The following is a 15,241-nucleotide window of genomic DNA, read 5'->3' on the forward strand; positions in this document are numbered from 1 at the left end:
ATTCCAAAAAGCAAAATGATGCAACTACTATCCATCTTGTGCATAATTTTTAATAATGTGATTATGCAGATATGCAGATTAATTTATTACATTTGTTGATTCACTAATAATGTTATCAATATTATTTCGAACTTGAATAATAATTTGTTCAAAATTATCGACAGCATATTTTACTATGTGTGAGCACAAGATTTATTCAAAGTAATTGATTCAAAAATATGTCTCATAATGAATTACATGATAAAATAAATAGCCAAACATTAGAACTAGAATCTTATAATTCGCTTAAAAAGGACGTAATTTTCTTACTGTTGATTCCTAAATCAAACTCCATACCATTTTGACTCTTAATTCCCAGATTTTTTAATAGAAATATCAAACAATGCTTCGAATTTTCCTTTCAATTCTATGCTTTCCTCTTACTAATATTTCATATTTTCATTAGTATACAGATAATAATTTTCATCAATACACTAAAACTGAATCAGACCTACGTATGTACTAAACTATTATTATTATAAGTTATAGCACTAAATTAACTGCAACAAATTCTCTTGGATTTGGATTTCTTTTAGATATTTTGAACAAAAACTTACAGATCATCATCCTTTGGTCCAGATAAATAATAACTCGGCAATAGCTTGAGACATTTAGTCCATTGGCCGACATTTCAATTGCTAATATGAGGTGTACTGACTCAATCAACATGAAACTAGTTAAACCAGGCCTTCTACTATTAATTGCGATATTTTATACGTCACAAATAACAAGAAGTGAACCGAGGTGACCTTCTAAACCCGAAACCATGCGTACGGAACGGTTCATCATAATTTATCCGTAAAAAGTAAGAAAAATCTGTCCAATTTATCTTCGGCTTGTCACAGGAGAAAAAAACCGGCATTATACTCGCGAATAATATTTCCATGGAAGGAAATCAACGATTTTGGACGGCTGTCGAGGAAAAAATCCGAGAAAGCGCGGAAGGAAGTAAAATTCTCGGTCTGACGACAGGCGAATTATGATGGTCCACCGTAATACGTCCCACCGACTACTTTCATTTGTCTTATCAAGTGTCATTTAGCTGGATAGATCATTAAGTCGCTAATGACGCGAACGAATTAATTATATTTTAAAGATGGCTCCGAGGAAAAGTGTTTTCATTGTTTTTCAGTTTATATCTATTAAAAACACTAATCAGGGTGAAATATTCCTTTTGGCTTCCTTTTAATTAAGAGGGTTTAAAACTTTGTAACTATATTATTTACCAGATATGTGTTATAGCTTAAAGAATATAAAAAACTAACCAAAATAATTAAAAATCCAAATAACATTTTCATTAAACTAGATAGGAATAGCTTCACTGTAAAACTTCTCAGATTTCTGAGCAAAAATGTAACAAAGTAAAGTATTTTTTGAAGCCAGTTTTACACCATTAACGTGAGATATGAGGAAGATGTCATGAGGATGCATAGATAGTGCTATTTATATTGCATTAACCGCTTTTACTAACTTTAAAAAGAGAGCTGTTAAAATTTCATGATACTCTACTCATAAATGTGTGAGTTATTGTGCTAAGAGTGACACTACTTTTATTATTTTCAAGGTAATGGATCAAAAACATTCGAGGTCGTTGGAAATGTTGTGTTATGTACATGGAAGCTAATATTCTTACTGTAAATAAAATTGATGGATGTTATACCTTTTAAAAATTTAACCTTACATTCTGAACTAACCCTTGTCCGTCCATATTTTAAAGCCAATGTATGTTATACCACCAAAACTAGTACAACAATTTAATTATAATTACTATAAAATTACTAATGTATCATTAGATCTAAATATTCTAGATTCTTTTTGTTGTTTTGACATTTGTACAAATAAACAGACAGAAAGGAATGCACCGCCGTTAGAAAAGGACGGAGGACGATATATTTTATTATTTTCTGTGGTTTATTCTATCAAGGCAAACTCGAAGGCGCATGCGCCAAATCCAGAGATATTTGTGGAGCAATAGATCCTATCACAATGTGTTAAATTCGACGCTTTTTTCATATTTTTCTGCTAAAAATAATACTATACATTATACGAGGGTCACTATTTATATTTCGGAAATAGAAAAAAAACAAATAGTTAAGCTGCGAATATAATTTTGTTGTTTTTCAAAGTACTCGCGCCGATGATCGATTCACTTTTGCATACGCTTAAAAAAATTATTGCATTCCGAGTGAGGTATCTTCAAAACTTCAATTCAAATCTTCAATAGCTTCTTCGGGAGATGAAAATCGTTGACCACAGTTTATTCTCCAAGGGTGGGAACAGAAACAAGTCATTGGGTGCCAAATCAGGGCTGTACGGCGGATGACCAAACAATTCGATGTTTTGAGTGCTCAAATAGTCGCTTGTTTAAACCGATGTGTGGGAGCTCGCATTGTCATGATGAAGAACAATCCGGCGTCTCTTGTTTGTTTTCCTTATTTCACCGAAGACTTCTGGCAAACAAATGGTTGTATACCCATGAGAATTTACTGTTCTACGATTCTCTAGAGGCACTGCTGAAATATGACCAGTTTTCCCGAAGAAACAGGCTACCATTTTCTTTAAAGTGCTTCGTGCTCGAACTTATTTTGTTGGATTAGGTTCAACACCCATACAGTCGACATTACTTTCGGGCTCATACGAATATATCCTTAATTCGTCAGCTGTCGTGATTTTATAAACGTCTTTCGAAGCACCGCGATGGAATTTCTTAAGCATTTCTTTGCACCAATCGATACGAGCCTTTTTTTGGGCGATTGTCAAATTGTGTGGGATCCAACGCGAACATAACTTTCGCACAGCTAAGTGTTCATGTAAAATCGCATATACGCTGGGGGAACTAATGCTTAGGGATGCCTCAATCTCACAGTAGGTGACATGACGATCTTGCGTAATCATTTCGCACACAACATCGATCTTTTCTGGCACAACAGCCGATTTTGGACGACCTTCATGAAACTCGTCGGACAGTGAACTACGACTGATTGATGATTCACTAAACCAGCGATACATGGTGGCTTTTGATGGAGCTTCATCGCCAAAAGTCAAATTAAGTTGATTGATGCACTTATCTTGTGATAATCCACGTCGAAAATCGTAAAAAAACATCGCACGAAAATGTTCACGATTCAGTTCCATTTTTTGCCGACACGAAACATTCAACTAAATATAAAATAAACAAATAACGTCCGTGCGACAAAATGTTCTAACTACGTATATAATCAAAAATGTCCAACATTACGATGGAATCGCCAGATGGACTCACATGACAACAGTGTTGCCAATTCCCGAATTATAAATAGTAAGTGAGACTCGTAGAGTAAACTTCCATCAAATTATCTTAGGTATCTGTATAAATCATACTAATTTTGAAAGTGTAGAATTTCATTGCAATTATAAGCGAAAACAGCTTAGGAATTTCTGTTCCGTTCCTATTGTAGTTTACCGTAAACCGTCACATTTACCTATTCTAAACCGATAAGTATTTTCGAACGAATTAATTAACCCGAACGAAATCCGAGTGATTCACAATACGTCACGATCAGTAACGAAACAGAAAAAAATGTCAATGATTTTTTCTATCTTCAAGGTTCCCACAAAAGCGCTTCTGGTCTGGGAGAGTTGGATAGCGACGACAATGAAAGTCAAAGCAGCGGAAGCAGCATCAGTTGCGATTCATTAAATTGCGGAAAGTCTTCCCCGATCATTACCAAATCGCCTCTGCATACGCCGAAGAGCAAAAGTTCGATTATACCCCAGACACTGTTACAGGACATTCGTCAAAGAAAAGGTATGTTTTAAAATTTAATTATCAATTTGTATTATTCTAAGTGTTAGTAGTTTACAAGGTGTACAATAATGCATTGTAATATTATTTATTCTGAAATAGTTTAGACGAAAATGTTTAATTTTTTTAATAAATTTTAATTATTCTCTTATTAATTAAAAGTTATGTTGTGTTACTGAAACTTGTTTTAACAATATATTCACTATTTTAATATCAGAACCATATATGATTTATAAAATTAATTAAAGTAATATATAGTATATTCAAAGATTTTTTAGTAATGCGTCATGGATATTTGTGACGTCGAAACATTGCAATGTTGCCGCACCAACTCTCGCTGGGGGCCAGAGCTGGAGAATACTGAGGATGAGAAAGCAATTCGATGCCCAATTCATAGACTTTTGCCATTGTTTTTACTGATTTGTGACACGGTGCATTGTCTTGGTGAAACAGCACTTTCTTTTTCTCCAAATACTATAATTTTTCGGCGATTTCGTCCTTTAAATACGGACGCCATAACCTTGCCAGCCGACTTTTGCGTTTTCCCACGCTTTGGAGCAGGTTCATCGTGTGCAGTCCACGGCGTGACTGTCCATTGGACTTCGCAGTGAAATGATGGAGCCTTGTTTCATCCATTGTCACATACCGACGCAAAAACTTGGATTTATTATACATGATCATCTTCAAACACTGCTCCGAATCATCAACTCGTCGTTGTTTTGGTGAAAAGTGAATTCGCGCGGCACTCACTTTGCACAGATCTTTCTCATACACAAATATTCGTCAATGATACAATGTAGACGTCCAGTTGATATCTCTAGAGTGTCTGCTAATTTATTCAATTTCAATTTACGGTCATTCAAAATCATTTTGGGGACTTTTTTAATGTTTTCGTTTTTTGCAACCTCTATTGGGCGTTCACTACGTTCACCATCACTCATTTCACTACGTCTAAACTTAGCATACCAATCCTTGATCGTTGATTTGCCTGGCCCAGTATCCGGAAACTTAGCATTAAGCCAAGTTTTTACTTCAACTGTATTTTTTGCCTACAAAAGGCAATATTTTATCAATACGAGAAATTCCTTTTCATCCATTTTTTTTCGCAATAACAATAGTAGCTTCACTTAAAATGCTATAACTCACAAACTAATGATCCGACCGCTCTCAAATTTATACATGCATCTTTTGAGCATTAAGGCTAACTAAAAAACATATGACTATAATTCTAGTAGCGCCATCTATCTGTCAGGCCAGGGACTTTTCTATTGACCTGTTGTATGGTATCGTATACTTCTTCCCTTTAGGAATCAACTCTGCGACTTATTTAATACTGATTTTAGACGACCTTTTACAATTTTCCTTTACAGTACATACAATATTTACTCAAAATAACTGCAAATTCAGATTTTCATCCCACCACCAGAAAAATACCGACACATAATGATTTCATTAATATAAAACTTTCCCACCAACTGTTGAAATATTCCCCCATCCGGCGAAAGGCCGTCTAGATCCGCGACAGTTTGATTCTTAATGCCCGAATTTCCATAATATCCCTGTTCGTTCTCTTATCATTTTCATTTCACTCCCTCGAATTAGAATTCGCGGCCCTTCTTCCGAACGCCAACATCTTTAGCCCGTCCCCAACCCTGTTTGTCTGGGGTTTGTTATTTAAAATCTTCTTAGCCCCCTAGGCATTTTCGGTTGTTGTTTATGGGGACGAATGGGTCTTGTTTGCGGATAATTACAGAAATCGGTTTGGGACTTTTATTTTTTCTACGTTTTAAGCTGTTGATCATGCACCAGAGTTCATTAAAACTGGGTAAACAAATGGCGAAGTTTTAAACATCTTGAGAATGTTTATAAATAAATTAAATATTTTTATTTTATCAATTATTTGGATGTTAGATTTTCCCATATTTTATGACATAATTTGGATTTAATTAGCGAAAAACAATACGTTTCATTGTTATATATAAAACAAAAAATATTTGTAAAAATATACTTATGCATCAAAATATTTGTAATATCCATTTATTTTTTATACAAAAAATTATATGTTTATTGAGACATTGTCCAAAAAACTTCATGATTTAATGTTTATTCAGTTGTCTTGGAGTTTTTTCTATGAACTGTCTTATTTTTGTTATTACCCAATATGTCGTTATCAATACCAACATATTTTTCACGTTTTTTAAGAACCTTTTTGAGGATCAAACAAGATAAATACAGTTTTCTGCCAATGTGATTTTACTATTCGTTGCTTTTACGTATTCTGATTATATTTTCATTTTAAAAAACATTGCTTGAGAGAAATTGGTAATATATATGTTTATTGAGACATTGTCCAAAAAACTTCATGATTTAATGTTTATTCAGCTGTCTTGGAGTTTTTTCTATGAACTGTCTTACTTTTGTTATTACCCAATATGTCGTTATCAATACCAACATATTTTTCACGTTTTTTAAGAACCTTTTTGAGGATCAAACAAGATAAATACAGTTTTCTGCCAATGTGATTTTACTATTCGTTACTTTTACGTATTCTGATTATTTTTTCGTTTTAAAAAACATTGCTTGAGAGAAATTGGTAACATATATGTTGGCCAAAATATATCCTTTCATTTCCTATAACTTCACTTAGTACTGTAATGAGAGAACGATGTTGGTTTGACAGAGATCGGTCTATTTTGGCACTTTTTCAACATTTCGAAATTGCATAGTGTATGGGTCCGGCTTAGTAGTATTTAGAACACGCTATATCTGTTGGGTACTCTGTTGGGTATCTGTGGGATATAGAGAATGTCCTATTTGAGCTGCGTCAATTTATCATCTTGCAATATGGCACCATTGAATACGATGACATATTTACAACACGGTTTTACAACCTAATTTTCTTTGTATTCTTTCCTGTATGACACATAAACTTTTGCAGTTGAAATTGTTGTAGCAGTTCATTTTATTGTTGTTGTGTTTTTGCCTGTCAAGAAATGAATAATTTGAGTTATAGCAATTTTCAAATTTATCAAAATATGTCTGGAAACAGTTGAATTAACTGAGTTAGGCCGAGAGAATTCCTTGATATTATGAACTGGATTTTTGTCCAATTATTCTTGAAATTGGTTGTTTTATTAATTTTTTGTTCTTTATGGCCGTTTTTTGTTAATGATATGAAAATAACTACGTGTATATGAATTGGAATCAAAACCATCTTGGAGCAGCATCACTTCAAGTTTGTAAAATTATTCGATGAGCTTCTCAAACTGATTTATTCAAATCAAACAACACAAAAGTTATGTCCAGAATGCAATTTTGAGCGTCCCATAATTAGCACAATACATACGTTATACAGTAAGACTAAATGAAAAACTATTATTTTATGAAGACAAATGTCAAAATTCTCGAACTTCACTGTTAGGTTACATAGATTAACAGTTCTTTACACGAGATAACTAACCGTTTCTCCAATTGTCACCGCTGATGAAATTTCGCGCGAGCGCGTAATACCTTGATATACCTTGTTATAATTTGGCATCTACAGAACTGAGACAAGGACTAGAAGGATTAAAACAATCCACATAAAATTATGACATTATTCATCATGAATATCATGTTACAACTAAATTGTCAACAAAGAATTATACTTAATGCTTATAAATATTTTGAACAATTACAAACATATTTATGCACAGAAATACTTCACACTCTAGAATACGATATTATTCAGTTATTTTAGTTAGTTTATATCTCATATATCCTCATTTAGTTGTTGCCACTCTCATTATTACCATTCGGCCATGTGATCTACTATATATCTTTTTATGTATGGTAGCAACACTTACCTTTCTAAGACATATTACTAGCAAAAGGGCTGAGCCACAATTAGATCGTTTCCCTTTGAACTAACTATTTGGAGATATGTTTCAGCAATATCTTTCTAACCTTGACCATCTAACTGCTTTAGCATTATCAATCAGATTAGGTATAAATAATAAACTGCGACATGAAATGTATCAAAACATGCAAATCATCAAAGTGGCGTTTATTGATTTACAGCCTCTTGTTATTATCACTAATATTTTTAAAACATTAGCAGATATTTAACAATCAGACAAATTTTATAGGCTGATTCGGTTAAATGCTTGGATGCATCAGACAGCATTGTATTTCTTTTTAACTAGGATACAGAAGGAAAATACGGTCTGATTTGAAAACGAATTTAGTCTCATTCGACATCATGATAACATGAGTTCACTGTTATTTTGAAGAGACCAACGCATGAGCTGAAAAATCCCAGGCATAACAGCGAAAACGCGTTTTTTCTTGTACATTATAGGCTTTATTCCTTAACGTAATCTCTATCAAGAACCACACAATCATTCCAGCGCCGCTCTAACATTTCAATACCACTCTTGTAGAACAATTTATTTTTGTATATTTACGTTCATATATTTAATTGAATTTCTGAATAATAGCCACAAATTAAGAAAGATAACTGCATGAAATATGGGGTGGAATAATTTGAATAAAATAACACAAAAGTAATAATAATAAATGATATGCTTTTACGTCAGATAATAAACGTTAAGGGTTCTTTTCTGTACGTCCTGTACGTAAATTTAATAATTTTCCAAATTATCTGTGGGTTTTATGCGCCGGTTTTATTTAATTTTGTGATATATGCGGAGACACGGAATCGAGCTAACAAGTCGTAGCCCGACCCAGAAAACCAGACACTGCTCCTGCGTCTCCTTGGCCTGAAAAACTTTGGCGTGTCGAAACTTTAGCGTGAACATTTTTCGCGTTTATCCGTTTCGATTAGGACCAGCCGATGATATCGAAATTTTCGCGTTTCCGATAGTAGGATATCCTCGGTTCTTACTCGATGTTCAACTAAATTTGTCGCAAGTTGAAGCGGGTGGAAGATCTCGACCTCTACCGTGCGGTGGGTATTGATTTTCGGGAACAATTATTTGAGTGGTCTTTTAAGAGCGGAATATTACGTTGCAATAAAACATTTAATTCATTATTTGTTATCTATAGGTTTTGCTGTATATATTTATGAATTATAAGTTTTTTTATTATTTAATTATCTCATTGTTACTAGTCGGTTCCGTCTAACCTACAATTTGCCTTTATGATAAGTTAAATCTAGGTATACAACTAGGAGCACCCATCGGCCCTATCTCAGTCTCTCGTGAAATAATGTTCAACACTACAAAAGATCAGATGGTTTGATTCTTTTGAGTCTGTGTCCTGTTCTGGTGGTATCCAAAAGCTGCAAGTCTTTCCAGTTCATTACTTATGGTACCTCAACGGAAACATTTGTTTTACAGATTGTTTTAGAGTTATATATTTTACTCATATTTTAATTCTTTGTAGACTGCACAATAAACATATCTAATGATTCTTTTGCTTCCTATTTAAGTTTAGACGTAGTATTTTGGGCTTGCAGCCGTTGGCTACGTAAGGATTTGAATGAAAAAGTACCCTCCTTATAGTCCTGACTTGTCACCTTGAGATTATCTTTTCTTTCCGGCCTTGAAATAATCACTTAGAGGCAAAGGAGTTGAAAGCAATGACGAAGTAGAGGTGTATGTGTGCAACTGGCTGACAATTTTCCCTCAAAATTTTATGAAGAAGTAATATTCAAGCTTCCAAATCGGTAGCAAAAGTGTGTAGAGCACGGTGACTACATTGAAAAATAACAGGTCAATTGAATAGTCTACTACTACTCGAAAGATGCGTGTATAAATTTGACAAATGTCGGATTATTAGTTTGTGAAGTACATTCACATTTTGAGTGGTTAAACTTTTGTTATTGTAAAAAAATGGATAAAAATGAATTTCGTGTGTTGATAAAATATTGCTTTTTGAAGGGAAAAATACAGTTGAAGCAAAAACTTGGCTTGGTGCCGACTTTCCGGACACTGCCCCAGAAAAATCAACCATCAAGGATTGGTATGCTAAGTTTAGACGTGGTGAAATGCACACCGAAGACGGTGAACGCAATGAACGCCCAAAAAGTTTGTTACCGACGAAAACATTAAAAAAATCCACAAAATAATTTTGAATGACAGTAAATTGAAATTGAATGAAATAGCAGACACTCTAACGATATGAACTGAACGTGTACCTCATATCATTCACGAATATTTTGGTATGAGAAAGGTCTGTGTAAAGTGGACTTTTGACCAAGAACAACGACGAGTTGATGATTCGGAGCAGTATTTGAAGATGATCAAGCTTAACAAACCCGAGTTTTTGCATCGATATGTGACAATGAATAAAACGGCTCCATCATTTCACTCCGAAGTCCAATCGGCAGTCATCCCAGTGGACTGCACACGATGAACCCGCTCCAAAGCATAGGAAAACGCAACAGTCGGCTGTTGCATGGAATAATTTTCATTAGCTACCTTGAAAATGGAAGGACCATCAACAGTGACTATTACGTAGCGTTAGTGTACCATTTGAAGGACGAAATCGCCGAAAAGCTGCCGCATTTGAAGAACAAGAAATTGCTGCTTCACCAAGACAATGCACCGTGTCACAAGTCAGTGAAAAAGATGGCAAAAGTCCACAAATTGGGCTTCGAATTGCTTCATCCACCGTATTCTCCAGATCTGGCTGCCAGCGACTATTTCCTTTTCTCAGATCTCAAACGAATGCTAGCTGGGATGAAATTTTGAAGTAAAGGACAAATCGTGCTACAAAAATGGTATCAAAAAGTTGAAGGATCGCTATAATCAGACTTGAAGGGAATTATGTTGAATAAAAAATATAATTTTGCCAAAAAAATGTGTTTTACTATGGTAGGCCGGGGACTGACCTGTTGTATGACTATAATTAAAATTATGACTCATTAAAACAATTAAACCAGTCAATAAATAAAATTATCGAAATATTTTGTTTTTATATTTTTTATTTTATGGAGCCGATAATATATAAAACTAGACGTTAATTAATAACAAGTACTACTTGAAATAATTTCATTGTTATAGAATTAATCTAACATTAGATAGTGATAATTAATATAGCGTTTGTCGATATGATATTGATAAAATTACTACACGGTCATAGACTTTACTGCGACTGCGTAATCCCAATGCGATTTTATGTACACATTCTCGTTGATAATAACAATATTTATCGATGTTTCTAATTACAGATCTCTGCGTGCCGAACTTGGTGGACGAGAAATCGTACGAGGAACGTCAGCAGGAGAGTGACAACCAGGCGCTGATCAAGCAGTTCGAGGAACTGAACTCGGATATGTTTTTTGATTTCCATCTGAACGAGAAAAACAGCGAAAAGGACGCCGTGTCTAATCGGTCTGTGATCGAGGACGAGACCTTCGCGGGATTCAAGGATCTGATCAATGGAAGCAACGCGTCTACGATCAGGAGTTCGAAGGGTACAGTGCGGGGTGTTAAAAATCGAGTGAGGGCCGGTATCGCTACGTTCCTGCAAATTAACTCCTCGGGAAGGGTGAGTAAATTGGTTTTCTCTTTATTTTTACTGATTATTATTGGTGTACAGTAACGCGTAAAATAATTAAGGCTGATTGAAATATTGGATCGATAACTCATATTGTTAAGTCGATAAATGTTTAAAATCAGGTTAGTAGGTCCAGGGGTGAATCTAAACTATTCTTGAATCCGCATAAATATGCGAAAAAAAAATTAATCAAAATCAGATCAAGTGTAACATGACGCATGAGCCGAAAAGTCCCGGGCGTAACAAAGAAAAGGCGTTTTCTTTTGTTCAAAATTAGATTTATTCATCAACGTATTCTTCATCACGGCCCACACAATCATTCGAGGATCGCTCTAATATTTCAATACCACTTTTGTAGAACGATTTATCATTTGCCTCAAAATTTTCCAGTTACCAGTTGCTGTCCACGATAAAAAATCGATGTAAAAATTCCGGTTTGTTATGTTTAAACATGGCCAAACACTGATCAGATTCATCATCACGTTATTGTTTTTAATCAACAGTGAGCAAACGCGGCACCTATATTGAACAGAGATTTCTCATAGTCAAATGCTCGCGTAATATAAAGCCAATACGTCCTTTTGATATCTTTACGGTGTTAGCTAACTAGCGCTACTTCACTTTTCGATTATTGAATACGATTTTGAAGATTTTGTTGATGTTTTATAGTATTATAAACTCATTTGGACATCCACCGCCTTCTGCATCATCAGTGTCTCTACGACCATTTTTGAAGTCAGCAAACCAATTTAGATTAACAAGCATTCCAAGGAAACCAATTATTTCTATTACAATGTATAAAAACAAAATATTTCTATAATTTTATTTATTGACTGGTTTAATTGTTTAATGGGTCATAATTTTAATTATAGTCATATAACAGGTCAGTTGGAAAGTCCCCGTTCTACCAGATTAAAACACATTTTTTTGGCAAAATTATATTTTTTATTCAACATAATTCCCTTCAAGTGTGATAATAGCGACCCTTCAACTTTTCGATACCATTTTTGTAGTACGATTTGTCCTTTGCTTCAAAATTTCATCCCAACTAGCATTCGTTTGTGATCTGAGAACAGGAAATACGGTAGATGAAGCAATTCGAAGCCCAATTAATGGATTTTGCCATCCTTTTCACTGACTTGTAACACGGTGCATTGTTTTGGTGAAGCATCACTTTCTATTTCTTCAAATACAGCCATCTTTCAGCGATTTCTTCCTTCAAACGGCCCAATAATACTATGTAATAGTCGCTGTTGGTGGTCCTTCCTTTTTCAAGGTAGCCAATGAAAATTATTCCAGATGTATCCTAAAATACAGATGCCATAAGCTTGCTAGCCGATTTTTGCGTTTTCCCACGTTTTGGAGCGGGTTCATCGTGTGCAGTCCACTCGGATGACTGTCGATCGGACTTCGGCGTAAAATTATGGAGCCATGTTTCATCCATTGTTACATATCGACACAGAAACTCGGGTTTATTATGCTTAATCATCTTCAAACACTGTTCCAAATCATCAACTCGTCATTGTTTTTGGTCAAAAGTGAGATCGCGCGGCACCCAATTTGCACAGAGCTTTCTCATACTAATGTATAAATATTCGTGAATAATATATCTTGAGATTTTCTGCTATTTCACTTAATTTCAATGTACGGTTATTCAAAATCATTTTGTGGATTTTTTAAATGTTTTCGTCGGTAACAACCTCTTTTGTGCGTCCACTGCGTTCACCGTCTTCGGTGCTCATTTCACCACGTCTCAACTTAACATACCAATCCTTGATGGTTTATATTCTTGTGGCAGTGTCCGCAAACTCGGCATCAAGCTAAGTTTTTGCTTCAACTGTATTTTTTCCCTTCAAAAAGCAGTATTATCTCAACACGCGAAATTCCTTTTTATCCATTTTTTTAACAATAACAAAAGTTGATTCACTCAAAATCTCAAAACTAATTCACAAACTAATGATCCGACAACAGTCAAATTTATACACGCATCTTTTGCGGGTTAGGGCTAACTAAAAAACATATGGATTTAATTCTAGTAGCCCTATCTATGTGTCAGGCCGGGGACTTTTCAATTAACCTGTTACATGCACGTCGTACACTTCTTTATGTTCAAGAAAAGTCTTCATTTTCCACGTTCTACATTTTTTCAAAAATTGTGCAAAAAGGCTAGTAAATTAGACTCTTAAACTAATTGTAAGTAAACAAATAGGTGCATATATAAATAGTACTACATACTAAAAAAGAATAAGTAAATCTAAAGATACAAAACAGGCTACGAAGATGATAATAGATGGAAAAAAGTGGATATAAAACACGAAAGCATATGAATTGAAGATAAGTGAGAGAAACAGCTGCAAATTTTAGAGATAATAGAAGCACAGCAGATTCTGACGTGAAACTTGCGAAGACTGACGAGTTAAGAGGAAGTACTGGAGGAGGGGTTTGAACATATTAAGTTATACAAGCGACCAGCGAAAAACAAAAAGATAGTTGACCTACATAGGCAAAACATTTTTTAAAAATGTACACACCTACACCATTTAGTGATATAAAATATGACAAGATTGATTAGAATATAACTGTTGCGAGGTAACAACAGTATAATTCTTGGTAATACGTACGTATGTGTAGTTAAGAAAAAGGCTTAAATAATTCATAGAAATATACATGTACCAAATTCTAAGCAATGTCGGATATTGTATTTATGACTGTCATATAATTTATCACGTTTTTAAGATAATAAGAATCGATGCTATTTATGCGCCTATTTATCAAGGCAAAAATTTCCAATTGGGTCAATAATTAATAAAGATGATCTAACTCGCATAAATATCGGAACCTCCAAGAACCTGCATATTCTCCATGAAGCTAAGTCTTACATTTGAGAATTCGGTCAGTCCCTTTGAAGTATTAAATCAACAAATCTGAAGTGAAAAAGATGTTTAGTCTAACCTACTAAATCACCACCTGGGAACCTGAGATAATTGATAGAGATAAATACGAAAAAGATAGTGACTCTGAACGTCGCGTCTCCAGAAATGAGCTCTTAAGAAATTCTAACGTCCCTTGGATGTACTAATATATCACATAAGGCAAACACAACCCTCAAAGAAACAGCAACAATGTTGCCATTCATGGTAATTATTTCTGTTGCTAAGTACTCTCGAAGGTGACCAATTGTAGAATTAAAAAATATTTCTAACCAAAAAATTGAACCGACTTCAAAAAATATATAAGGGACTCACTAAAAGGTAAAAAATAATCAAACTCAGATTTCTAACACAAAAAAAAACGTTTAAAAATAAAATATGTGCATAAACTATAAACAAAAACCTTATTTAGCCTATCTACTACACGTATTTTATATTCCACTATATAAACACAACTTAGCTTAATACCTTAATACCTACTAGTACCTTATTACTAGTATTAGGTAGTAATATCATAAATAATATCATAAATAGACAAATAGGTCCAATGAGAACACCTCGGAAGTCCACTCTTTCGAATAAAAAAAGAATTTCGAAAATCCTCTATATACACACAATTTAGCTTAATACCTTAATACCTACTAGTAGATTATTACTAGTATTAGATAGTAGATAGTAAAAATAATATCATAAATAGACAAATAGGACCAATGAGAACACCTCGGAAGTCCACTCTTTCGAATAAAAAAAGAATTTCGAAAATCCTCTATATACACACAATTTAGCTTAATACCTTTATACCTACTAGTAGATTATTACTAGTATTAGATAGTAGATAGTAAAAATAATATCATAAATAGATAAATAGGTCCAATGAGAACACCTCGGAAGTCCACTCTTTCGAATAAAAAAAGAATTTTGAAAATCGGTCCGTAATTGACGGAAAAATCGGCGAACATACATTAAAAAAGTATATACAATCCAA

General features: G+C 34.1%; 1 protein-coding gene across 1 annotated transcript in view; it reads left to right on the forward strand.

Moving 5' to 3' along the window:
* LOC143204946 (glutaredoxin domain-containing cysteine-rich protein CG12206) overlaps positions 1 to 15,241 on the forward strand; it is a 109,961-nt gene that overhangs the window by 63,401 nt on the left and 31,319 nt on the right. The window contains exons 4-5 of the mRNA XM_076417904.1: positions 3,626 to 3,826; positions 10,998 to 11,317. Coding sequence (XP_076274019.1) covers positions 3,626 to 3,826; positions 10,998 to 11,317 — 521 coding nt within the window. The remainder of the gene's footprint in view (positions 1 to 3,625; positions 3,827 to 10,997; positions 11,318 to 15,241) is intronic.

The sequence above is a fragment of the Rhynchophorus ferrugineus genome, unplaced genomic scaffold, assembly GCF_030347505.1.
Source record: "Rhynchophorus ferrugineus isolate W39M unplaced genomic scaffold, kcgeb_rfMv2 rfM11, whole genome shotgun sequence".
Classification (NCBI taxonomy): Eukaryota; Metazoa; Arthropoda; class Insecta; order Coleoptera; family Curculionidae; genus Rhynchophorus; species Rhynchophorus ferrugineus.